This window comes from Mustela lutreola, chromosome 11 (assembly GCF_030435805.1).
Source record: "Mustela lutreola isolate mMusLut2 chromosome 11, mMusLut2.pri, whole genome shotgun sequence".
NCBI lineage: Eukaryota > Metazoa > Chordata > Mammalia > Carnivora > Mustelidae > Mustela > Mustela lutreola.
Genome location: NC_081300.1, coordinates 93581233 through 93607616, shown reverse-complemented (window position 1 = coordinate 93607616; position 26384 = coordinate 93581233). Strand labels below are relative to the sequence as shown.

General features: G+C 46.0%; 1 protein-coding gene across 3 annotated transcripts in view; it reads left to right on the top strand.

Moving 5' to 3' along the window:
- The window catches only part of ACAD10 (acyl-CoA dehydrogenase family member 10), a 36663-nt gene extending 14172 nt beyond the window's left edge, over window positions 1-22491 (top strand). Inside the window, exons 5-14 of one of the 3 annotated variants that reach the window (XM_059138842.1) lie at window positions 1726-1884; window positions 2986-3145; window positions 4553-4694; window positions 6843-6914; window positions 9579-9760; window positions 14903-15053; window positions 16033-16184; window positions 17553-17726; window positions 21611-21667; window positions 21894-22031. In XM_059138842.1, the coding sequence (XP_058994825.1) occupies window positions 1726-1884; window positions 2986-3145; window positions 4553-4694; window positions 6843-6914; window positions 9579-9760; window positions 14903-15053; window positions 16033-16184; window positions 17553-17726; window positions 21611-21645 (1227 nt within the window). In that variant the 3' untranslated portion in view covers window positions 21646-21667; window positions 21894-22031. Of the gene's footprint in view, window positions 1-1725; window positions 1885-2985; window positions 3146-4552; window positions 4695-6842; window positions 6915-9578; window positions 9761-14902; window positions 15054-16032; window positions 16185-17552; window positions 17727-21610; window positions 21668-21893 lie in introns of all 3 variants that reach the window. The other 2 variants (XM_059138841.1, XM_059138843.1) reach the window with 2 other exon arrangements.
- Window positions 22492-26384: the final 3893 nt, after the last annotated feature.

Sequence of the window (26384 nt, the reverse complement as noted above, 5' to 3'; positions counted from 1 at the left end):
TTCAGAACATGAAATCTAGTCGAATGGACAGGCAGAAATTCAGAGCACGAAGGTTGGAAATTAGCTTCGCAGCCCATACTGTTTTCACCTGCCACACCCCCCTTCCTTCTTGTAGAAAGCCCATCAGACATGAAGTCCTCACCTCCCTGGACATCATGCCTGGCTCCCCACCTGCTTAGATGGTTAATTTCCCTGCAGTACACATACAGACCTCTTCCAAGCTCCCTCCCCTGTGAGCGCTCTGAACCTCGGCCAGGTTCCGTCCTGTTTCTGCAGCTTGCAAACTTGCTCTCCTGAACCTCAGTTTTCTCATCTGTAATTCAGGAATAGCAATTTCTAGTTGTAGGGTAGCTGTGTGCCCCCCACAGAGTAATGCATGCAAAGCTCCCTGCATGGTCCGGGCTCATGGCAGTTATTTTCAGAGGTTCCTTCCATCCAGGGAAGCTATAGGAATGATATCGTCCTCTGGACAACTGAAGCTGGTCAGGTTCACACTGAGCCCTCCAAGGGAAGCTACAATTTAAAAGACCTATTGAGCTTCTTGAAAAAAAAAAATGGACTTGTTTATTTAGACTTCACAGGCTTTCTGGCATGTGCTTTCCAGCAGCTTTTCTGGTGGGTTTTCATATTTTAGATCAGCAAGAGACCTGGAGTTTTAAAAATATTTCCTCAAGGGCAACGATTTAGATTTTTGTTCTCTAAGGCTCTAAATACATACACACACACACACACACACACACACACACACACGTCCATGGGCACACGCACACACACACACACACACACATATTTCTTGGAATAAAGATAGTGTAAGCAATCCTGAAATGTCTAACAGCATTAGAGACTGAACTCTTCAGTATTGTAGGAATCTGTCTTGGCTTTAAGAATTTTTTTTCATCTATTTTTTTTTTTTTAATTTAAAAAGCTTTTGGGATGCCTGGGTGGCTCAGTTGGTTAGGCAGCTGCCTTCGGCTCGGGTCATGATCCCAGCGTCCTGGGATCGAGTCCCACATCGGGCTCCTTGCTCGGCGGGGAGCCTGCTTCTCCCTCTGCCTCTGCCTGCCATTCTGTCTGCCTGTGCTTGCTCTCTCCCCCTCTCTCTCTCTCTGATAAATTAAAAAAAAAAAAATCTTTAAAAAGCTTTTACATTGTTTTTTATTGTAAAAACCCACATATCAGGGGCGCCTGGGTGGCTCAATGGGTTAAAACCTCTGCCTTCGGGCTCAGGTCATGATCCCAGGGGCCTGGGATCGAGCTCCATGTCTGACTCTCTGCTCAGCGGGGAGCCTGTTTTTCCCTTTCCTTGCTGCTCCCCCTGCTTGTACTCTCTCTCTCTCTCCCTGTCAAATAAACAAATGAAATCTTTAAAAAATATAATAAAAAAAAATAAAGTTCTCAACGATTGCTACTGTAGGTAAGATAGCTGTTCACATCCCCGTGTTACTGATGAGGACACAGAGGCCCATCATGGCCTCACTGTTTGCCAAAGGTCACTGTGTCTGAAGCAGAACTCTGGTTTTCCAAGCTTGCTCCCAGGTAGCAATCCAGGATTTCCATGTCCATCTTTAAAAAACAACATCATTTTACATCATAAAACTCCTAAGTTACTTGTTACAACAAATCTCAACTGTCCTTGTATTATTTCTCTTCAAAAACTATAGCAGGACGCATGTGGGAGCACCGCCTTTTAGAGACACTCACCTCTCACTCCTGTCCCTTGCTCAGGTCGTGGAATCCTGCCTAGAAGGGATCTGTAAGCCAGACCCCAGGATCTACAAGCTGTGCTTGGAGCGGCTTGGCCTGCAGCCGTCGGAGTCCATTTTTCTTGACGATCTTGGACCAAATCTAAAAGCTGCTGCCAGCCTTGGCATTCGCACCATTCAGGTAACGGTCACCATTTTTTGGAACCCCGGCTGTGCAACAGGCACTAGCCTCAGCATATCTGTGCAGACTGTTCACAATCATAGTTGTGTTTAGTGGTTTCCCCCCATGCTGCTGTAGTCTTATTTTTCTTATTAATTAGGAAATCTATGTGACGAGCCACTCACATTTCCAAAGGGAGGGAGAACAAACACTTACCAGAAAGTCAGTTTGAGGAAAGAATTATACAAGGAAGGGCACCCGAGTGGCTCATTTGGTTAAGTGACTGCCTTCAGCTCAGGTCATAATCCCGGAGTCCCAGGATCGAGCCACGCATTGGGCTCCCTGCTCAGTGGGGAGTCCGCTTCTCCCTCTGACCCTCTCCCCTTGCATGCTCTCTCTCTCTCAAAAAAATAAGAAAATCTTAGGGGGAAAAAAAGGAATTACACAAGGACGTGGCTGGCAGGCTTAGGACATTTGGGATGGCAGTTAGGCTATCCTAGTAATGCTGTTCTGGGTTAGGGCACACGGACCGCCCAGGTGATGGCTGTGAAGGGTGAGAAGCCACAAGAGGAGGTCTCTAACTGGCTTGTGACGTCTGGGTGCTGGGTGCTGGATGCTGCTGTATGCTGGCCTCCTGGTGTGAGGGAGCATCACGGACTCTTCACTGGCACTCTTCCCAGTGGAGAAGAATGATTAATGTGGTTAGGAATTAAATGGGAAGAGGAAGCTCATTCTACAGCTTCCTCGTTAGCTGACTATCCTGGCCTTCAAGGCCCTTGCCCAAAGACCTGACTTCTTGGCTATTTCCCTCTAAAGAACTACCCTTTTAGGGCACCTGGGTGCCTTAGTCCGCTAAGCACCTGTGTTCGTGTCCTAGGATGCCCAGGGTCCTGGGGTCAAGCTCCACATCAGCCTCCCTGTTCAGGAGGAAATCTGCTTCTCCCTCTTCCTCTGCCCCTTCCCCCTGCTCATGCTCTCTCTCTCTCACTCACATTGTCTCTATCTCAAATAAATAAAATCTTAAAAAAAAAAAAACCCACAAAACTACCCTTTTGGAGAACAGGCAGGAGGCCAGGTGAGGATTGACTGGTGATACATGTTCAATATTCTCTTTGAAACCAGGTTAATGACCCAGAAACTGCCATAAAGGAATTAGAAACCCTTTTAGGCTTTACGATGAGAATGGTTATTCCAAACACTGGCCCTGTGAGGGAAACAGTGGAAATTCCACGAGAGTCCTTGGAGAAGTACCTCAAAGACCTACTGGGGACCCAGAGCACAGGTATTTCCGTGTTTGTATTTTGCTGACTCTCTTAAGGCTCAGCTTTCAGTCTGGCTCTCCCTTTGAAATCCTTGTGGAATATGCTGGAGACAGGCGGTGTGATGAGGTAAACAGCTATTGGGCTCAGTGGATCCGAAAGCAGTTTTCAGTCTTGCTTGGGAAAAAGCATTAACCCCAAAAGGTCACGTGCCCCCTCTTCCACCTGAGTGTGTGTATGTTTGGGGGGAGGTTTACGGGGGTCCCCTGGGACCTGGAGCCAGTGGTATGTGCCCAGGAGCACTGGAGTGTGTCTAATTGTTCTGAGGCAACAGCCTGTTTTGTGAAGGTGACTTAAGAAGTTCCCTGAGTTGACAATGGGACAAGGTCCTTCTTTCACTCTTTGAATTTCAGTCTGGGCTGGGGGGGTGGGGGGAGACAGCTAGCTGCCTCAGGGGCTCTTTTTTTTTTTTTTTAAGATTTTATTTATTTTATGGAGAGAGACACAGCAAGGGGGGAACACAAGCAGGGAGAGTGGGAGAGGGAGAAGCAGGCTTCCCACAGAGCAGGGAGCCTGATGCAGGGGTTGATCCCAGAACCCTGCGATCATGACCCGAGCTGAAGGCTGAGCCACCCAGGGAATGAAGACATTCCCACATGGTAATAAAGCCTTGCTTCCATACATTCAGTCCTTGAAAAAGACATTTTGTGTTGTGCTTCACAGTTCTGTTCTCCAGGAATTGGATTGTGCTTAGGGTCTCTTGTACTACTAAGGGGCCCTTTCGGAGCAGACCCACGAACTCAGGCAAACTCCCATTGCCTCCTCTTCTGATCATGTGAGACGAGTCTATGTCCGGAGTTCGGTCTTACGATGAAGCTGAGGGTTCATCAGGATGTTCCTGGGAGGGAGCCCCAGAGTTCAGCCCACTGGGGTGGGAGAGCGCGTCCCGTGAAAGCACTTTGGCTCAGCTGTTGGCCTCTGCAGAAGCTGCTTTCAGCCGTCATGGCAGTGTCAGGCATGGTTTGGCCGGGTATGGGCTGAGGGACACACAAGGGCACGGCTCATCCTCAAGCTTAAAGCATCCCATTTCGCCTGATTGGTTGTCACAATTGTGCTGGTGGCTGATAAACAGAATCAAAAAAGCTTTTCTTCGCAGAACGGGAGTGGGCCAGAGGGACAAAATCGGACACCTGTACAAAGTGAGAAGGACGGTGGTAGGAACGGAGTGGCCTTTGCCACATGGTAGTGGACCTGAGCTGGGGCAGGGGGGCAGGTACCCCTGGCCCTCAGTCATTTCTGGTGCCCGAGGAGGAGGTGTAGCCCAAATCAGAATGTTCTGCACACCCCAAATGTGGTATTCATTAGAAAGCAGGAATGCCCAGCTCTGTCCTCCAGAACCGCTTTCATTTTCTTGGTTTTCAAACTTGCAGGTCCATTGGAACTCCTTCGGTTTGATCATGGGCAGTCCAGTCCAACCTACTATGTCAGGCTCGGTAACCACCAGCTGGTTCTGAAAAGGAAACCCCTGGGGACACTTGTTCCGTCCACCCATGCAGTAGAGAGGGAGTTCAGGTAACTTCTCAGAGCCGGGGTGTCCTCACCCCCCAGCCTCCGCAGCTCAGCCCCGAACTAACAAGCCAGCGCCCCATCAGAAAGCCCTGACACATTTCATGTGCAAGTGTGAATTTCCAAAATTATTTCCAATAAGAACATGTCACCTAATTTTATCCCGAAGTGTGTTTTTGCTTTTCTAGACCTACACCTCTAGAAAACCAGACTTTTGGGGGGGGGGGGGAACCTCTGGGTGAAAAAGAGTGTTCCTGAAATCGGAAATATTAAACATAGTAGGTTGAAAAACCTAGTTCCAAACTAGAAAATTCTGGATGGGATCCGTTGGTTGGGGGCTTATTCTCCTGAAGCCTTTCTCCTGTTCTGCTCCCTTCTCCCTTTCAGCCCTCGATGCTCTGCAGAAGGAGAGCTGCAGAGTAGGAAAGGAAATGTGATGTCTCTTGGCCCCTTCTTGTTCGTACTGTTTACTCTCTGTCCTTGGGACTTTTCAGTTCCTGGAGATGGTGAACCATCATCTGGGGTCAGGAGGCTGCATTGTTCAGGTTGGCCGAATCTGGCTCTTGTGCCCATCCCTGGAAACAAGCACTGGGTCAGTCCCATCCAAACTCTGTGGACTGACAGTAGCTACAGAGAGCCGTTTCCCAAAGGAAACCCTAGATATTAATATCAGAACATGAAGCAGGGAAAGGACACCAGGCAGGCAAAAGCAGGAGCCAAATACTGGTGACAAGAACGAGTAATTATTTTTCTATTTAAAACACTTAAAAATGCCAAATACTAGTGACAAGACCGAGTAATTATTTTTCTATTTAAAACACTTAAAAATGCCAAATACGGGCGCCTGGGTGGCTCAGTGGGTTAAGCCGCTGCCTTCGGCTCAGGTCATGATCTCAGGGTCCTGGGATCGAGTCCCGCATCGGGCTCTCTGCTCAGCAGGGAGCCTGCTTCCTTCTCTCTCTCTCTGCCTGCCTCTCAGTGTACTTGTAATTTCTCTCTGTCAAATAAATAAATAAAATCTTTAAAAAAAAAAAAAAAAAAAAAAAAAAAAAAAAAAAAATGCCAAATACTAGTGACAAGACCGAGTAATTATTTTTCTATTTAAAACACTTAAAAATGGGGGCACCTGGGTGGCTCAGTGGGTTAAGCCGCTGCCTTCGGCTCAGGTCATGATCTCAGGGTCCTGGGATCGAGCCCCGCATCGGGCTCTCTGCTCAGCAGGGAGCCTGCTTCCTCCTCTCTCTGCCTGCCTCTCTGCTTACTTGTAATTTCTCTCTGTCAAATAAATAAATAAAATCTTTTAAAAAAAAATAAAAAAAAATAAAACACTTAAAAATGCCAAATACTGGTAATAAGACCGAGTAATTATTTTTCTGTTTAAAACATTTAAAAATTTCCTCCTTGGGGGTGCCTAGGGTGACTTGGTCAGTTAAACATCTGACTTTTGATTTCAGCTCAGGTCATGATCTCAGGGTCATGAGATTGAGCTTCAAGTCAGGCTCCACGCTCAGTATGGAGTCTGCTTGGGATTCTCTCTCTCTCTCTCTCCCTCTGCCCCTTTCCCTGTTCTCTCTTAGGCACGCTTTCTCAAATTAAAAAAATAAAATCTTAAAAAAGAAAAAAAAAAAAAAAGAATGGGACGCTTGGGTGGCTCAGTTGGTTTGGCCATTGCCTTTGGCTCAGGTCATGGTCCCAGAGTCCTGGGATTGAGTCCCATATGGGGCGTCCCCTGCTCTGTGGGGAGCCTGCTTCTCCCTCTCCCTCTACCTGCCACTCCTCCTGCTTGTGCTCTCTCTCTCTGTCAAATAAATGAAATCTTAAAAAAAGGAAAGAAGGAAAAAAAAAAAGAAAAGAATGTCTCCTGTGGACAGCATATCGTTAAGTCTTTCCTTTCTAGGCAGTAATACAATCTCTGTCTCAAATGTTTAGTCTAATAAATGTAATGTAACTATCGATGTTTGAATTAGTTCCATAATTTTGCTATTTGTTTCTTGTTTTTCCCATGTTTTTTGTTCTTCTTGACTATCTTGGGGTCAATTGAATATTTTTTAGAATTCTGCTTTAATTTCTGGATGTACTGATTTTAATTCAGAAAAATAGTTTCAAGAAAATCTCAATTGAGCCAGCACTGCTACTCATTTCTCTTTGTTCCAGCAGGATAATGAAAGCACTTGCCAATGCTGGAGTGCCTGTTCCCAAAGTTCTTGACCGCTGTGAAGATTCAGGGTAATGTTCTGATTTATTTCTTTTATTACATATTCAAACTACAGAAGAGAAAAGCCCATATAGTAACTCAAATACCAGTTTGTTAGAGTGAAGACAAATACATTTGGGGTGGGAGAGAAAAGAGACTTTATAGCAACCTCCCCTGGAGGTTCACAGGTCCTTAAGTTGTTCTGAAAGAAATGCCTGCTTTTGTGAAAATTGGTAGAAAACATTCTTTATCATTTAAAAATTTATATCCATCTACTTTCATATTGCTTATTTTTACTAATTTTTTTATTATGGTCCTTCTAAACTGCTTTGTAATAAGGTTTTTGAATCTATCTCTTTTTGTCCCAACTTTTTATCTAAGAAAATTTTGAAACATACAGAAAAGTTGAAAGAAGAAAAAAAATAGTATAAAGAGTCCTTCATCTAGATTAAAAAATTGTTAACATTTTGCCATATTTGCTTTTTATATTTATAGATGTATGTATATAGATGTATTTTATGTGAATAACTTTAATAGCAATAATTATACAATCTAATAATTTTATAACTTTACACATTGTATGAATAAATAACTTTTCTCTCGCACTTTATATCAGTTATTTTTGGCTGAATCTTTTTAAAAAAGATTTTGTTTAGGGACGCCTGGGTGGCTCAGCTGGTTAAGGGGCTGCCTTCGGCTCAGGTCATGATCCCAGCGTCCTGGGATCGAGTCCCACATCGGGCTCCTTGCTCAGCCGGGAGCCTGCTTCTCCCTCTGCCTACCACTCTGTCTGCTTGTGCTCACTCTCATTCCTCTCTCTCTCTCTGACAAATAAATAAATAAAATCCTTTAAAAAAAAAAAAAAAAAAAGATTTTGTTTATTTATTTGACAGAGATCACAAGTAGGCAGAGAGGCAGATGGGGGCAGGCAGGCTCCTCGCTGAGCAGAGAGCCCAATGTGAGGCTCGATCCCAGGACCCTGAGACCATGACCTGAGCTGAAGGCAGAGGCTTAACCCATGGAGCCACTCAGGTGCCCCAATTGGCTGAATTTTTTGAAGTGCTTTGCATACAGCATAAACCGCCTAAAAATGAAGACATTTTCTTTCATAACCACAGCAGTGTTATTATACTTAAGATAATTAACAATAATTTAATAATAAATTTAATATCTAGCCCATGGTTAAGACAGGATAAACAGTTTGTTTTCTTTTAAGATTTTATTTATTTATTTGACAGACAGAGATCACAGGTAGGCAGAGAGGCAGGAAGAGAGAGAGGGAGAAGCAGGCTCCCTGCTGAGCAGAGAGCCCAATGCGGGGCTCGATCCCAGGACCCCCGGGATCATGACCTGAGCTGAAGACAGAGGCCTTAACCCACTGAGCCACCCAGGTGCCCCAGGATAAACAGTTTTAATGGTAGCCTTTTCAAAACAACTTTTTAGAATTGTAAACTGATTTCTAATAATGACTAAAAAAATGGTTTAATGAATAAGTGACTCTTAATCTCACAAAACAAACTGAGGGTTGCCGGGGGAAGGGGGTTGGGGAGAAGGGGGTGGGATTATGGACATTGGGGAGGGTATGTGATTTGGTGAGTGCTGTGAAGTGTGTAAACCTGGTGATTCACAGACCTGGGGATAAAAATATATGTTTATAAAAAAATATATGTTTATAAAAAATAAAAAATTAAAAAAAAAATTAAAAAAAAAATGGTTTAATGAGAATTTGGTGTATCACCTTAATACCACAGGGGAGTGTATGTGCCACTCACACCAGCAGAGAATGACAGAAATAACATCAATGAGATGGAATAGTTATTGAAGCCTCATTGGAACCAGGCAATCCTTGTATATTTGCTCCCCTAATTCTTATAACAACCCTTTGAAGTTTTCCAGATTAAAACAACAAAGCCCAGAGGGGGTCAGTAAATCTCTCACAATCACACGGCTAGGAAAAGGCAGAGGCAGGATTCAGACCTGGTTCTGTGTGGCTCCAAAGTACCCGCCTCAACATGGCGCTTTCCTCCATTATCACACTTCATTCCTGTCGCTTGCATGAGTAGACCAAACACAAGAGAGACATGCTGGCAAAAACGTATAGACGGGGCTGTATGTGTGGTGGTTTGGGGATGGGGTACTTCCAACCCTCTGTGCTTATGTACGAAGGAAAGGAAGTGTCCAGCACTCTGGGTCTGAACTCGTTCCCCAGCACTTAGCGCAAACAGAAAGAGCAGTGCTGCACGCCTGGATGGCTCAGTCCATTAAGCGGCTGGCTTTTGTCAGCTCAGGTCATGATCTCAGGGGCGTGGGATCGAGCCCCACATTGGGCTCCACATTCAGTGGGGAGCCTGCTTGAGGGTTCTTTCTCTCCCTCTGCCCCTCCCCCTTCTCTCTCATGCACATGCACTTTCTAAAATAAAGAGTCTTTTAAAAAAAAAAAAAAAGAGGGGCGCCTGGGTGGCTCCGTGGGTTAAGCCTCTGCCTTCGGCTCAGGTCATGGTCTCAGGGTCCTGGTATCGAGCCCCGCATCGGGCTCTCTGCTCAGCGGGGAGCCTGCTTCCTTCTCTCTCTGCTTGCCTCTCTGCCTACTTGTGATCTATCAAATAAATAAATAAAATCTTAAAAAAAAAAAGAAAAAGAGCAATGCCCTAACAGCCTGAAGCTGGGCTGAAACTCCCCACCTGTGTCCCTCCCAGGGTCATCGGCATGCCCTTCTATCTGATGGAGTACTGCCCAGGCCTCATCTACAGAGACCCCTCTCTGCCAGGCTTGGACCCCAGCCAGAGGCGGGCCATATACACTGCCACGAACAGAGTCTTGTGCAAAATTCACAGTGTGGACCTCAAGGCTGCCGGCCTAGAAGACTACGGGAAACACGGTGAGCAGGCCGCCATTTGTCTTTTGTGCTGACGGGTTCCTCATTGGTGCCCTTACCCTCAGGATTTGCAAGATGTCAGGGTGTTCACACATCTGGTGTTTGCTAACTGTGAGGGGGGCTTCTTCGCCCCCTCCGTGGACATCCAGTTTCATTTTAATGGAGGTGTCATTTACCTAATACGTTAGCCTCATTATGTCCCTTCCTGGCCTATAGAATCTCTCTCCCGTGCAACTTTGATCTTGCTGGACCATTTCAATCTTTATTTTTTCTGGTACTGGCCAAGAGTACTTAAGATACTTTCTTCTGGGGCACCTGGGTGGCTCAGTGGGTTAAGCCTCTGCCTTCGGCTCAGGTCATGATCTCAGGGTCCTGGGTTCGAGTCCTGCATCGGGGTCTCTGCTCCTCGGGGAGCCTGCTTCTCCCTTCCCCTCTGCCCACTTGTTCTCTCTCTCTCTCTCTGTCAAATAAATAAATAAAAATAAAATCTTTTTTAAAAAAGATACTTCCTACTGTTTTATACTCTTTCCCCTAAATACTCTTTTCAACAGGGTTAGACTTTTAAAATACCATTATGCCAAGGCATTTTCTTGGTAGAGTGTGTTTCTGCTTATCTTTTACTGTCTGAGAGTTCCAGTTGTTCCTCGTCCTCACTGTTATTGTCAGTTTTCTTCCTTCCTTTTTTTTTTTTTTCTTTTTTGAAGTCAGGTGTATTGAAGTGTAACATTCTATATATTTGACAAACACACATAATTTTAAAACCACCATCACCACTGTCTCCATGCACCAACTTTAGCACGAGCCAAAGAATTTCACTTTTTCTTCCCTGGAAAATTCAAGAGTATCTGACTCTTGATCAATATGTATGCTTGGCTCTAGTCAAAAAGAACCTTCCAGCTAAGCTGTATTTTCATTCTCTGCTTTTAGCCAAAATGTGTTTTCGATAGAACCACATCAGAAGCTGTAGTCTCCCATGTACATCTCCCGCATACATCAACCTCCTGCCCTTTCTGCCAAGTCACCTAAAGTTCCACCTCTCCACAGGCACATGAGCTGAGTCCCCACAAGTGATCAGTTTGAAACACTTTTCTACAAAAGAGAAAGCTTACTGACTTCCCAGCCCAAATTGAGGGGGGTACTCCCCATCCCTTCCAAGGACAGCCAGATCCATTCGCCCCATATTCTTTTTTTTTTTAAGATTTTATTTATTTATTTGAGAGAGAGAGAGAGAGATCACAAATAAGCAGGGGTGGGGGAAGCAGGCTCCCCGCGGAGCAAAGAGCCCAATGCGGGGCTCGATCCCAGGACTGATCACGACCTGAGCCGAAGGCAGAGGCTTAACCCACTGAGCCACCCAGGTGCCCCCATCTCCCCCATATTCTAACCTGTTGACTAGGGATACCAACTCAGTGTGAGTTCCCCTTCACCTCATTTGGAAATAAAAATGTATTTGTTGTTTATCTGAAATTCACATTTAACTGGGTATCCTATATTTGATCTGGCAGCCGTCATCCCCAGTAAAATGGCCAGTAGGCAAAGACAACACATGTTGTCTATATTGATCCATGTTTCAAGATGGAAAGAGCATTGGAGCAGAAGCTGGATGCTAATTTGTCAGGGACCTTGGACAAGTCTCCTTACTTTGTTAGAGTTTTCTCTATAGTAAGGTAGTAAAAGTTGGGTTAAAGAACAAACAAAATGTCCTGCACTCCCTCCCTCACAGGTGGTAGCTGTCCCTGTGCTTTGAATGAAGGTAAAGCCTCAGGCAGGTGCAGTGATGGGCAGTGTGACGTCCTGCCCTGGACAGACAGCAGCTTCTGTGCTGAGTGGATCCTTTGCCTTTTACTTTTAAAGGAGACTGTTTTGATGCTCTTTTCACTGACCTCTTAGCACAAAGAGGCAGAGCAGAAATCTGATGTGATTTCACATGAACCAAGGGCCGGCATCCTGGGCCACGAGCTGTGTTTTGAGCTTAATAGCATAAAGCGGCTTCATCATGCTTCGGACGCATCAGCTCTCCCTTTTCAAGAAACCTGCAATTTCTCTGGTGATGTCAGGAATCCAGCTGCTGGGCAGGGCATCGGCTATAAATAGACACCACCATTTGTGCACAGGGTGGCATATTTTAATAAATTTACATATTCAAATATATTTAAATAGTTGCTTGCGCAAGTGATTATCTCCATGAAACTCATCACGTGGGTTGCCTTTGGGAAAAAGAGCGGAGTGGCTGGCAGAGGGTGCGAGAAAGAGTACCATGTGCCCTTCTGTCACTTTATTCCAAGCCATGTATGTATTATCTATTCAAGAGCACACACATTTACGTTTGTTAAAATAATAAGAGAGAGGGAGATTGCACACAAACATGATTTCTAATTAAGAGGAACTTTTGATGGGATTCCTGGGTGGCTCAGTCCGTTAAGCCGCTGCCTTCGGCTCAGGTCATGATCCTGGGGTCCAGGGACCGAGTTCCGAATCGGGCTCCTTGTTCAGTGGGGAGCCTGCATTACCCCCCACCCCGCCACCGCTTGTCATGCTCTCTATCTCTGACAAATAAATAAATAAAATCTTAAAAAAAAAAAAGGTGGCACTTTTGACAAAGATCCTTTAGATACAGTCCAGTTACCACAAAGAACCTTTCCATCACCAGTGACCTACAAAGAGCACATAATCCTCTTTTCTTATCCCAGAGGGGCAGTCTGCTTGAGGAAAAATGTTTCAGTGCCTTGGCAGGGTTGATAGCTGCCAGTGGCCAACAGAGCCAGAGACAGGGGCAGCTGCATCTGTTTCCCAGGAGAAGAGAATGTGTGCAGCGTTGGTTGGTGTGTTTGGGGTGGGAGCTCCCAAAACCGTATAGGAGATTTTCCTTTTTAAAAAAAAAAAGATTTTATTTATTTATTTGAGAAAGAGAGAGAGAGGGAGAGAGAGCAGAGGGAGAATCAGAGGGAGAGGGATAAGCAGACTCTGCACTAAGCAGTCCAGTGTGAGGCTTGATCTCACAACCCTGAGATCATGACTTGGGCCTAAATCAAAAGTCGAATGCTCAACCCACCGAGCCACCCAGGCGTCCCAGTATAGGAGATTTTCCTGAAAGGTTCCTTTCACAAAGGCTCAGGTCCTGTGTGTGTGTTTCTTTTTTAAAGATTTATTTAGACAGAAACAGAGAGAGAGTGTGCATAGTTGTGTGTGAGTTGGGGGGGGGGGCGTTGCAGAGAGAGAGAATCCTTAAGCAGACTCTCCTGAGCATGGATCTTGAGGCAAGGCTCGATCCCACAGCCCTGAGATCATGACCTGAGTCAAAACCAAGAGTCAGACACTTAATCACCTGAGCCACCCAGGCGCCTAACTCAGTTCCTATGGTCTTTGTATTTAACTTATGATTATAATTTACAAACTTACAGAAATGTGAATAGTACATATGTACTATTGTACTATGTACATTATATAACGACATATTCCCACTACTAATTTTAACAGGGGTTAACTTTTGCCATATTCGCCTCTCTTTCTCTCTCCCTCTCCTTCTGTTTCTGTCTCTCTCTGTATATAATTATATATATTTAACAAAGCTGTAGAGACCCTAGCACTTGACTCCTAAATACTTCAGTATGCATTTCCTAAAAATAAGGACCATCCCCAGTACTACTCTCACATTAAAGAAAATTTATAACTTTCCCTGAATATTTAAAACCCACTCCATATTCAGATACATTTCATCAATTACCCCCTTATATCTTTTTAAAAATGATTTCTTTATTTTAGAGAGAGAGAAGGTGGGGGCAGACAGAGAGAGAGAATCTCAAGCAGAGTCTGCACTGAGCGTGGAGCCAGATGTGGGGCTTGATTGCAGGATCCTGAGATCATGACCTGAGCCATAATTAAGAGGTGGATTCTTAACCGACTGAGCCATCCAGGCGCCCCTCCCCTTAAATCTTTTATAAATGAGTTCCCCCCCCTCAATTGGGATCTGATCAAAGAATCTAGAACAGTCCCTCCCATCTCTTTTTTTCAATGAAATTTTTAACAGACCAAGTCAGTGTGTTATATATTTATCACGATTATTTCCTTATGGTTTTATTTACTTCTGTCTTCTGTAAATTATATAATTCTAAAGGCTTGATTTGTTTTGGATTAAATTCCTATGGACTTTGATCTCCACTTCCCATGGTCCAGCAAGATCTTGCAAAGGGCAAGTGTCTAGATGGTCCAGCTGTGCAGTGGACTCCACAGAAAGAACCTGATCTTTCTTTCCTTGTCTTCAAACCCGTCAGCCTCTGCGGACCATTTTTCTCTCAGCTGATAAATGAGGGCTTGGCTTAGAGCCAGGGTCCTGACACTTTTATTAATTATATTAATAGGGACAATTAATAATTGTCAGTTGACAATAAATCAGGACAAATTGAGTGGCCTTCTGTGCAGCTCAGTATTTGGCCCGTTAGGAAGGAATTTGGTTAGCCTTCACAAAAATAGTCCTATGGAAGTGTCCGTACATTCATACAGAACCACCAAGGGAGGATGGTGCAGTTACATCCATTGAAGACCTTGACTGTGAGCCGAGTTGACTGCAGAATTCCTTCCAGTGTCCAGTCCCAGACAGAACTCACAAGTTCCTCAATGGTAGAATCTCTTGGGTTTCTTAGCAAACAGCTGAGTAATGATAGCAAATCCTCATGTAGAACTTACTTCATGCCAGAAACATTTCCAGGGGCTTTATATACTTCATCCTCCCAGCAACTCTAAGGAGCATCTCTCTGATGAAGAGAAACTGAGGTACAGAGAGGTCAAGTGATGTGTCTGAGATCACAAAGACAGAGAATGGCAGAGCTGGGAATCACGCCCAGGGAGTCTGGCCCCAGTCCCTGCGCTTAGCCAACCACTGTTGTTTAGCCAAAAAGGGATTTCTTGAAGGCTGTTAGGAAGCTGGTAGGATGTCTGAGAGGCCAGGGATCAGGCTCACAGGCCTTGTGGCTGGGAGCAACACCTGCGTCCCACTGATCCAGCCATGGTGGCAGGAGCATCCTGTGAGAAATGCCTCGGTCATCAGGAGAGCACTACCAGCGCTTTCAGTGTTTTGGTTACTTTCTGGAACCTTTGCAGGATAGGATGTTAGAGTGGCCTACCATGTTCGAATTCTCTTTCCCTCAGAGGACTATATTCCACAGCAGATGCAAACCTGGATTAAGCAGTATCGAGCCTCAGAACCCGGCACCATCCCGGCGATGGAGAGGCTCATCCAGTGGCTGCCCCGCCATCTTCCCAAGCAACAGAAGACGACAGTGGTGCATGGGAACTTCAGGTCTGTGAGGAGCAGCCAGTGTCTAGATGTGACAAATGGTGGGCGGGACACTTGAAGGGGAAATGAAGCAGCTGGCCTGAGCCTGATGTGCAGTGGAGGGTGATTCCCTTTACAAAAGATCTCCCTGTCGGTGGCCTTCTAAGGTGGGGTTTCTCCACCTTGACCCGGTGACATTTGGGGCCAGATAAATGGTAATGATGGTGGGCTGTCCTAACTGCCCCCAGGTTTGAAAGTGCACACGCGTGCTCCAGTTACTACGACTACATACAGATCTCCCAAACCACATGGCTGCAGACAGACAGCCGTAGTTTGGCTCACGAATCCGAAGTCTGTTTCAGCTGGGGTGGCGGTCAGGCTGGGGGCCGCTCACATGCCTGGCACTGGGGCAGAGAAGACTGAACAGCTGGGCTCCCTGGGCCTCTCTTGTCTGCTTGTGGTCCCCGCATGGTTGCTCCAGCATCAAAGCTTCTCCTTCAACCCTGGGGGTGCTCGGGGCTGCAAAGGTGTGCGTTCCAAGAGAGGCCGGGCTGCTTGGAAGCTGATCCCCTTTCCTGAGGCTCTGCATTCACGTAGTCTCACTTGCCGGTTCTATTTGTTAGAAGCCAAAGGCTTCAAGCGGCAAAGAATTAGACTCTTCCTTTTGTGGAAGGCGTGTCCAAGAACTCCAGACCTGTTTGAACCCTTCACAGGGAAGGAGGAATTACCAGAACCCAGAGAGGATCGCCATGTGGAGAGGGTTACCTGACCCAAACTGGGCTCTGGGAGAGGGATACAGAGCCCCTCAGCCACCTGCCCCCCGTCCTGTCTCCTGCTGGTGTCCTCACTGGCTAGGTCCACCTGAGCCAGAGGGCAGGGGAGCTCGCGGACAGGGGCACCGAGGGGCTGAGCGGGTCGGGAGGGCCAAATAGAAGACCCTCGGCACAGAACACACCCCAGTGCTCAGTTTCCTTAGAGCTGTCTCTCCACATTCCTTCTTCAGGCTGGACAACCTGCTGTTCCACCCAGAGAAGGCCGAGGTGCTTGCTGTCCTTGACTGGGAGCTCTCTACCTTAGGCGACCCCCTTGCGGACGTGGCCTTCAGCTGCCTCGCTCACTACCTGCCGTCCAGTTTTCCCGGCTCCCTGCTGCGAGGTAGGAACTGGGGTTGGCGGGAGGAGGGAAGAGGCAGCTCCATTCTCAAAGCACCTGAGGCACAAAAGTAGCGGTGATGGCTGATGGCCTGGGTGAGGGAAATTGAGGTGCTGGTGGTTTGGGTGGAAAGTGCACTTGGAATGCATTTCTGTCCGCAGGGGGAGATGGGTATAGGGTGTATTTTAAGTGAGAAGGGTATGTGCATAGACCCCTCTTGTGTTTTTACACAACTAATTTCTATTTAATTTTCTAAATTAAAAATACAAATTTATTTTAAAACGTTGCAGCCAACAGACAACGAAAGAAAAAGTTAAAGTCGTGGATAGGCCCAGACCTGACCATTGTCAACATTTTCATCTTTCTGCATGCATACATACGTTTGTTTATTTTTTTATTTTTTAAAGATTTTATTTATTTGACAGAGATCAGAAGTAGGCAGAGAGAGAGAGAGAGAGAGAGAGAGGAGGAAGCAGGCTCTCTGCGGAGTGGACAGCCCGATGTGGGCGGGGCTCGATCCCAGGACCCTGGGATCATGATCTGAGCTGAAGGCAGAGGCTTTAACCCACTGAGCCACCCAGGTGCCCCCATACGTTTGTTTAAATGAAAATGTGATTCAACGACTTTATGGCCTGGCTTTTTTTTTTACTTAATAACATGTTTTGGACATGTTTTCATGCCATTAAGTATTTCTTCTACAGCATCATGGAATAGGATTTTATTGAATAGAATTAACTTAATCAAGATGTTTGATTCCTATTTAGATATTTAATTTATTTCTGATTTCTTTCTATTACCTCCCCCGAGCCCTCACCAAAAAGCAGTGAACATCTTTGTAGGAATAACCTTGCCTATATTATAAAGTATACTCCTGGACAAAATCCTAGGAACAAAATGTGCTACATGCTTCTAAGCCATGCAAAGATTACAAATGAAGCAAGTCAGTAAAAAACATTATTTGTTGTTAATTTTTTTTTCATAATTTGGCAGGACCTTTTTTTTTTTTTTTTTAAAGTAGGCTCCACCCCCACTCATGTAGCCCAGTGTGGGTCTTGAACTCGCAGCCCTGAGATCAAGACTTGAGCTGAGATCAAGAGTCAGATGCTTAACCGACTGAGCCACCCAGGCACCCCACCTTTACTGCCAATTTAGTCTGAAACTTTTGAGGGCCGATTTGTGAATAGCTTCGTGCTGGGATCCCAGCATCGTGAGGGCAGAAGAGCTGCTGAAATACAGAGCTGAGGCTGTGAACTAGCTATGAAGCTCATTGCCAAGGGAGAAAGTGATTTTCATAATTGAGATCCCTGCAGCCACAGGGGAGTGGGCGGTCACTGACTGCCCGCACAGAGATGGCTCTGTCTGTCGCCCCAGGTTTGCGTGACTGTGATCTCACTCAGCTGGGAATCCCTACGGCAGAGGAGTATCTCAGAATGTACTGCCGTCACTCGGAGATCCGTCCCCCTGAGAACTGGAACTTCTACATGGCTTTGTCTTTTTTCCGAATGGCCATAATCCTGCAAGGAGTCCACAAGCGCTCGCTCCCAGGTAATGCTGCCTTAGGGTCTGAGTGACAGCCACGCAGCTTCTCCCCGGAGGAAGCCCCCCCCCCCCCACTGCCACCACTGTGGCCACAGAGGCTTCAGAAGGACCAATTTGCCAGAATTCTATAAGATTCGGTTAATTCCTCCATCTGTCATTAATGGCATGTGTATATTCTTTAAAATATTTAAACTTTTGAAAATTATTTTTTAAGAGTTAATTATTTATGAGAGAGAGTGAGAGCAACCATGTGCACGTGGAGGGAGGGGCAGAGGCAGAGAGAGAATCTCAAGCAGATTCCCCACTGAGCACAGAGCCCGACTTGGGGCTCAATCTCGTCACCTGAGATCATGACCTGAACCTAAATCAACCAACTGAGCCACCCATGTGCCCCAAACTTTTAAAAATTATTAACATACAAAAAATAAAGTAAAAACCTACATGGCAAGAATTAAATCATAAAGAATACAAAATTAGGGTGCCTGGGTTGCTCAGTAGGTTGGGCTTCTGCTTTCGGCTCAGGTCATGATCTCAGGGAACTGGAATCAAGCCCCGCATTTTGCTTCCGTCTCTCTTTCTCTGCCTGCCTCTCTGCCTACTTGTGATCTCTCTGTCAAATAAATAAATAAAATCTTTAAAAATATATATATAAAATTATTTTCCTTTCTTCTCAGTATCATTTCTCAAAGATAAATGGGCCCCCCAATTTTTTTAAAGATTTTATTTATTTACTTGAGACAGAGTGAGAGAGAGAGTGAGCAAGCAGCAGCAGGGGGAGAGGCAGGGGGAGAGGAAGAAGCAGACTCCCTGCTGAGCCCAGAGCTCGAGGCAGGGCTCAATCCCAGGACCTGGAAATCAGGACCCACCTGAAGGCAGATGCCCAACCATCTGAGCCACCCAGACCCACGCCCGACCCCAGTTTTTTTTGTGTCTCTGTCTTCTAAGTTTTTAAAAGATTTTATTTATTTATTTATTTGTTTATTTGACACAGAGAGTGAGTACACAAGCAGGGAGAGTGGCAGAGGGAGAGGGAGAAGCAGACTCCCCACAGAGCAAGGAACCTGATGTGGGGCTCAATCTCAGGATCCTGGGATCATGACCTGAGCCGAAGGCTAATGGTTAACCAACTGAGCCACCCAGGCTCCCCTCCTCTAAGTTTTATAAAAATGTGACTAGCCTACATGCATTTTTAGTACCTTGATTTTAAAAAAATTTTTATGCTGGGGCTCCTGGGTGGCTCAGTGGGTTAAAGCCTCTGCCTTCGGCTCAGGTCATGATCCCAGAATCCTGGGATCGAGCCCCACATCAGGCTCTCTGCTCATCGGGGAGCCTGCTTCCCCTCCTCTCTCTCTGCCTGCTTCTCTGCCTGCTTGTACTCTATCTCTCTGTCAAATAAATAAATTTTAAAAATCTTAAAAAATAAATTAAAAAAAATTTTTTATGCTTAACAGTTCCTATGAAATATTTGTGTATGTACATATATAAGATATGATATGTATATGTATAGGATATATATGATTATCATAGATATACTTCACAACAATGTAAGATATATTCCCTGCTTGTTTTTTGCACTTAACAATATTGAGAGGGGGGCACCTGGGTGGCTCAGTGGGTTAAAACCTCTGCCTTCAGCTCAGGTCATGATCCCAGGGTCCTGGGATCGAGCCCTACATCGGGCTCTCTGCTTGGCGGGGAGCCTGCTTCCTCCTCTCTCTGTCTCTCTGCCTGCCTCTCTGCCTACTTGTGATCTCTGTCTGTTTCAAATGAATAAATAAAATCTTAAAAAAAAAAAACAACAATATTGAGAGGGACCTTTCCACATGAGTATGTTCAGATATACATCATTCTTTCGGATTTCTCTAGAACATTCCATTGTATGGATGTAGTGTGATTCATTTAACGTATTCTTGGATGGTTTGCACATTTTTGCAATCACAAATGATGGATGGTGAACATCCTTTTTCAGACATTTGTGAATATACCTAAAGGATAAATCCCCAGAATTGGAATTCCTAAAAGTGTGTGCATTTTAAAATTTTGTAGATGTTGCCAAATTGTCCAGTAAGATGACTTCTGAAGGAGAAAAAAAGATTGTGTTTTCTTACATGGTGCGTCTACATACATGGGGAAATGCTTTATTGAACTAGCTGGGAGTTAGTTATGCATTATATCTTGTGCATCTGAGCTCCTCGGAAGAAAAGTTAAGTGTTGACGGTTGAATCGAATATGTATATATACATGAACATATCACCTATAGAATGTTCACATGTATATGAGAGTATGTAGCACAATCTTATTTGTTTTAATTCTAAATCTCACAGGATAGCAAATGAAATCATCTCTCTCCTAAATTAGTTAAGAAGCTAGAATTCTAGGCAGATTATAGTTTGCTTCCTCTGTGGAACAGAAGACAGGCAGAAAGAAAGCACATAGACCCTGCCAGAAAGTCCTAGAAAGTCCCAGAAAGTTCTAGAAAAGTCCCAGTAGCACTATATACTCCCAGTTTTCCCTATGTCATAATCTCTAAATTCCATTCCCACCAGAAAGAACTGGGACTTCTTAGAAAAGTGGTTGTGTTCAGGTTGAGGGCAGGATGTCTACAAGTGGGCCTGGAGCACCTGTTGTACCAATAAGCTAGGGAGCTATTGAGGACAACTGGGGTCATCTCTACAGCACTCAGGAGTCAGCCTGAATAGGCCCCCACTGGCTAACGACAGGTGACATTGAGCGCCAGCAAGGACAAAGCTGAAATGGATGGGAACTCATCAAGTGTATTTATATCCAAGAGTAGAGAGCAACGCTAAAACAGAGTCAAAATCTCATTGATGGCTTTGGAGGACACCAGGGAAGCAATCCGTGATTCTAAAAATGGATAAAGAAAGGGGGGAAAATCAAGGATTTATCCTGCCTGTCGTGTACAAGTTCTAGGTCAGGCTAACCAAGTAACTGAGGAGGGGAAGTTTCTCTCTAGGAAAGCATCCCAGACAGAATGGCAGAATTAACAGATCACCAATTTTCTACCCCTAATACATGAATGGATCTGGAAAATAAGCATCAACGGGGCTAACATCAGGAAGAGAGAGACGGCCAGACATTGTGTACTGGCTGGTGCTTCTCCCAGAAAGTCAGACCTGGATCCGACTAATAGTTGTCTAATTGCCAACTCGCAGGAAACAGAGGGTTCCGAGGAGCAAGTTAAACAGGACCCGCCGGGCACAGCCGTTCACCAACTCCAGATTCTGGACACTTCGCAAATTCCTCAACAAATGAATGTCAGGGGGAAAGAGAAAGGATGAAAATGGAACCTGAAGATCACAAGGGACTTAAGGGGCACCTGGGTGGCTCAGTCGGTTGAGCACCAACTCTTGGTTTCAGCTCAGGTTGATCTCAGGGTCATAAGATCGAGTACCAAGTACCACACCGGGCTCCACGCTCAGTGAGGCATCTGCCTCAGATTCTCTCGCTCCCTGTCCCTGCCCCTCTGCTTCTCCTTCCCTCCTTTCTGGCACACCCTCACGCTCTCTCTCTCTGTAAAATAAATAAATAAAATCTCTTAAGGGGCGGGGGAGGGGATTTAAAAGACACTCAGCCATTATAACATTTGAATCTTTAGATCTCTATAAAAAATTAACGGGATAGTCAGTGAAATTTGAATTCTCACTGGACCGTCTGGACAGTTGATGACATCAAGGAGGCACAGCTAACTTTTTTAAGCGTGATGATGGTATTCTGTGTTTTTAAGTCTTTGTTATTAGACATCAATGAAGTATTCATAGATTTACTTCAGGAAAACCCAGGGCAGTGAGGGTGGGGATGACAGAAAATCTAAGCTCAGCGGCAACAGCAGAAATATTGGGGATCTTCCTGATTTCATTTATTTTCTTTAGACCAGAGGAGCAGGGAGCAGTCCCGCCGAGCCTGACTCCTGGCTCCCACCCACTGACGTAAGCGTGGGCACACCTTCTCTCTGAGACCCAGATCCTTGTCCATAAAGTGGGGAATAAAATCACCAGTTGCTTCGGGAATTCAGTGAGCTATAATCATACACGCAGAGCACTTAGCACCGTGTCTGGAATGTGGCAGGTGCTCAGCAAATGCTAGGAGATGCTAACAGCATTATTACGGAGGGTCGTTTGAGAGTAATCACTGTTTTTCTTTGCTTCTGCTTAGGGCAAGCAGGCTTGGCAGCCGCCGAACAAAATGAAACGCTGACTGAATATGTGTCTAACCTGGCCTGGGATTTTGCAGTCAAGGAAGGATTCCGGGTTTTCAAAGAGATGCCACCACAAAACCACTACTGAGGTCCTGCCGCACTCGGGCCGGTCATGGCCTCTGTTGAGCAACCCCCCCACCCGCTCGAGCAGCTCACAGACTCCTCCCCAGCTCAGGCCTCAAAGGATGCTCTGGTTCTCTGTCCAGAGGGTCTTTCCGCACCTCTCAGGGACCTGCCTCAGTGATCACGGCACCCTGTGGAGTCAGAGCCACGGCCTCCCCACCACCGGCACTGCTGGACGGAGAGCAGCGTGTTGTGAGCCAGTAAGATGTCAACAGGGCAGGACCTCAGCTCACTGACCGGACACGTCTGTTCCCCTTGGAAGCAGGGAAGAGAGAGGAGGGCCGAGGTGAATTCATCTTGGCTTTGCATCGTCATCGGGGAGAGCCAGCTCAAGATGACTCAGCTCTCACTTCCTGGGCTCCTTATTTTATGCATATTTGTATGATATAAATGTGAAGCCATGTGAAATAAAATGCGTTCATTAAGAGTTCATTAAGAGTTTATTAAGTCTCTCTTTGAAGAACCCATAACATCAAAGCCAGAGCGCTGGAGTCTGCTGCAAACTGTTGACAGACAAGGACACCCCTTTAGCTGATGATGGAAATTTCCTGCTGTTCTCTGTCGGGAGGAGTCTTAGCTTGTGCTTGTTTTTAAGTTATTTGAAGTCTTCAGGAGCACACATTTTGCCCATGATGCAGCCATCATCTACTTTTTTTTTTTTTTTTAAGATTTTATTTATTTATTTGACAGACAGATAACAAGTAGGCAGAGAGGCAGGCAGGGGAGGGGGAGGAACAGGCTCCCTGCTAAGCAGAGAGCCCGATGCGGGGCTCGATCCCAGGACTCTAGGCTCATGACCTGAGCCTAAGGCAGAGGCTTTAACCCGCTGAGCCACCCAGGTGCCCCACCCATCATCTAGCTTTTAAGAAAATGGCATTATCACTTTTTTTCTGGTTACAAACCGACTGCAAAATAACCAAAGCTCAAATATGAAGAGTAAAAAAGAGTTCATGACATAGAAATACTTCTCTAAAATTCTCTGCTGTCTGAGATAATCACTGTCAACAGTTTGGTGTATAAGGCTCCCAGCTGCTTTTCTCTATCACAAACTAACATATTCCTGTGTTGTATGGGATTGTTGTATACACTCAAATGTCCCATTTGCTTATTTAATTTAATGACACATCAGCGCCTGGAGGTGGACCGTCCAAGGTGTTCGCAGTCCGGGTGTACGTAATTCGTCTACCCTCCCCTTGGCTGAGGGACGCGGTGAGGGTCTCATTTGGCAGGCTGGGTCATTTCTGGATCACTTAAGCAGCAAAGGACACTAGCTAGCTGCTGACATGGACAGGGAAGCTGAGACCCAGCTTTAGAAGTCAAGGGAAGGCAGGCCACAGAGCGTGCCAAGGTTGTCACAAGAGCTGCCGGCGGGGAGGTCTCTTCGTTAAGCTTCCTCAGGACTTTGAGATGAGGGATTTGAGTTTGAGATGGGGATTTTCAGAGGGCAGGGAATCCGGGGATTAGGCCCCAAGGCCACGCCTTCATTGCCCTGAAGCAGGGAGAAGGAAAGCATGTCTGGCCCCCGTCACCTTCTGCAGTGGGAGACTCTGTCTTGATCCCATTAAACTTTATATAGTGAGGGAGTCCTCCAGGATAAGAAGGTGATTTGGGGTGGCTGAGTGGCTCCTTCGGTTAAGTGTCTCACCCATGATCTCAGCCCAGGTCTTGATCCCAGGGTCATGAGTTCAAGCCCTGAGTTGGGCACCATGCTGGGTATGGAGCCTACTTAAAAAAAAAAAAAAAGAGGAGAAGAAGAAGGTGGTTTGGCTCTTTTGCAAGCAAGGTGCATGGAACGCTCTTACACACTTCTATGTATATTTACTGTTTCTTCAACAGGATAAATTCTTTGAAGTGAAAATACTGGTCCAGGGGCACCTGGGTGGCTCCATGGGCTAAAGTCTCTGCCTTCGGCTCCGGTCATGATCCCAGGGTTCTGGAATCGAGCCCCGCGTCAGGCTCTCTGCTCAGCAGGGAGCCTGCTTCCCCCTCTCTCTCTGCCTGCCTCTTGCCTACTTGTGATCTCTGTCAAATAAATAAATAAAATCTTAAAAAAAAACAACACTGGTCCAAGAATGAGACCATTTAGTGTTTTAAGAAACACTGCCAAGTTGTTTTAAAGACTTAAAAAATTTTAAGTAATCCCTAAATTCAACATGGGGCTCGAACTCACAACTCCGAGATCAAGGGTCACAATGCTCCACGCACTGAGCCAGCCAGGCACCCAAATATTACCGAGTTTTGATCAAGAAGCTGCTCACTAACTTATGCCCCCATCATTAATGCATGAACTACTCTTCCCTCCACTGCTTCCCACCAACACACTTCATCCTCGTGCATGTGATGTAAGCCCGTCAAGGGCATGGAAATATTGGAAAGAAAACATTCATCAAACACATCCAGACTCTAAAAGGAATGCGGAGGCAAAACCTAGATTAGGGATCATTCCACTTCCAGTTATACCTGCATGGGAACATGAAGGTAAGATTTGTGGGTAAAGAGGTGAAAGTGTAGCTCATGGCATTCCTCCCAAGTGTCTTTATTCCCCCAAATAGGAGGATGCATTTGGCCCTTTGTGCATTTCACAAATCCTGTGAGGTACACATTGTTAACCTTGATTTAAAGGTAGGAAACAGATTAGTCCAGGGATACAGCTAGGAATACTAGCGTCTGGATTCCTGTCCAGAGCTCCTAGGTTCAAATTCTGTGGGTCCCCCAGACATAACAAGGACATGATTAGATCCATTTCCTTATTCTGCCTATTTAGAACTCCTTTGCTTCTTACTATATGCCTCCAGCCTCCTCTATTTGTTCCAGTTAATCTTCCCTTTTGCTCCTTGCACTCTGAGCTAATGAGTTCAATACCAACAGTGAGACCAGTGCATGTACTGATTTTGGAAGTACATCATCAGAACAGGCCCAGTATCAATGCAAAAGTCAGGCCAGCTGGTCCTCTCCCCATGAGAAGAAGTGATGGCAATTATATTTCACTAACATTTAGTGCAGCCTGTGGCTTCTGGGCCGGACACTTTATATTCCCTGTGTCATCTCATGTACCCTTACAGCAGCCCAGTCCGGTGAGCGTTCTAGACCCTGCTTGGGTTTCGGCTGCCTAGTGGTCAGTTCCCTTTCTCAATGGCAGCACCTAGTTTCATCTGGGGGCACTCCTTTTCCCCTTTGGACACAGTGGCCACATTCTCAGGGTGACAGCCCAGCCCTCCCTGGCCAAGAAATGGGCACATGAGCCAAGTGAGGCCAGCCAGACTCTCTGGAATTGGGAGACTGAACAGCATTTTTGAGAAGAAACACTGGCACACTCACTCATTCCCCAGCAGGACTGCTGAGCGCCCCGTCCCCTGTGATCCTCTAGGATATCTGTTTCGGAGCCTCCTTCTGTAACCTGAGCTCCTAAGAACCTTTCCATTCAGTTCCTTTTTTCCCTTTAGTTAGTGACATTTGGTGTCTACTGCTACAACTCGGTAGCCCTGACTGATTCCTGACTGATGGGCGGGTTGCCATGTCCTGTTGCACAGATGAAGAAAATGATCAAATACCTCGTCTGGCAGGAGTAGTGCTAAAGTAGGTAATCTAACTGAAGCCAGAGTTCCTGCCCCTCACACTAGACTTCCTAGTTACCTAGCCGGGAGCTCTATTTAGAAATCTGGGGTTCCTTGTCTAAGGAACATAGCTGCCCCTCATCAAGGAAGCTGGTTCGGGGGTCTGTTTATGCACCATATAAGAGCCGCTGAGGCCGCAGGCACAGGTACTGGGCCTGCTTCCTACCAGGCACACTAATAGATCCTTCAGTGTCCTGTGTTCTCAGAGCATGTTCTGGAAGATTCATTATAACCCTAGGAAAGCTAACAACAGTGGAGGGGCGGGTATGTGTGGTGTCTGGATATGGAGCCTGCACGGAGTGAACGGACAGCCACCATTGCAGCTAGGACCCCACACCCCAGGCCTCCTCGTGGTCACCCCACCCACAAATCTGCAGGCTTTCTCTCCAGCCCAATGATGCTGACTCACATCATTATTTTTGGCACACACTTCATTTCTGGCTGTCTACTTTCCTCCTTCCAATCCCTTTCACGATTTTCCATAGGCCAAAATCCACTGTAGTTCCCAGACTTATTTTTCCTGGGCTAGGAGAAAGCCAAGGCTGAAAGGCTTTGGAAGCTTTTCCTACCCTTGGAGACGGATCCTGAGAAAACAATATGGAGCAGGACTGACCGATGTTGAGTGCGCACATTTGTGTGAACTCCTGGGCATCTGTGTGCTCCCGAGTTTCCTCCTTTACAATTTTCCTGAGCGTGCAAGGATATTCTAGT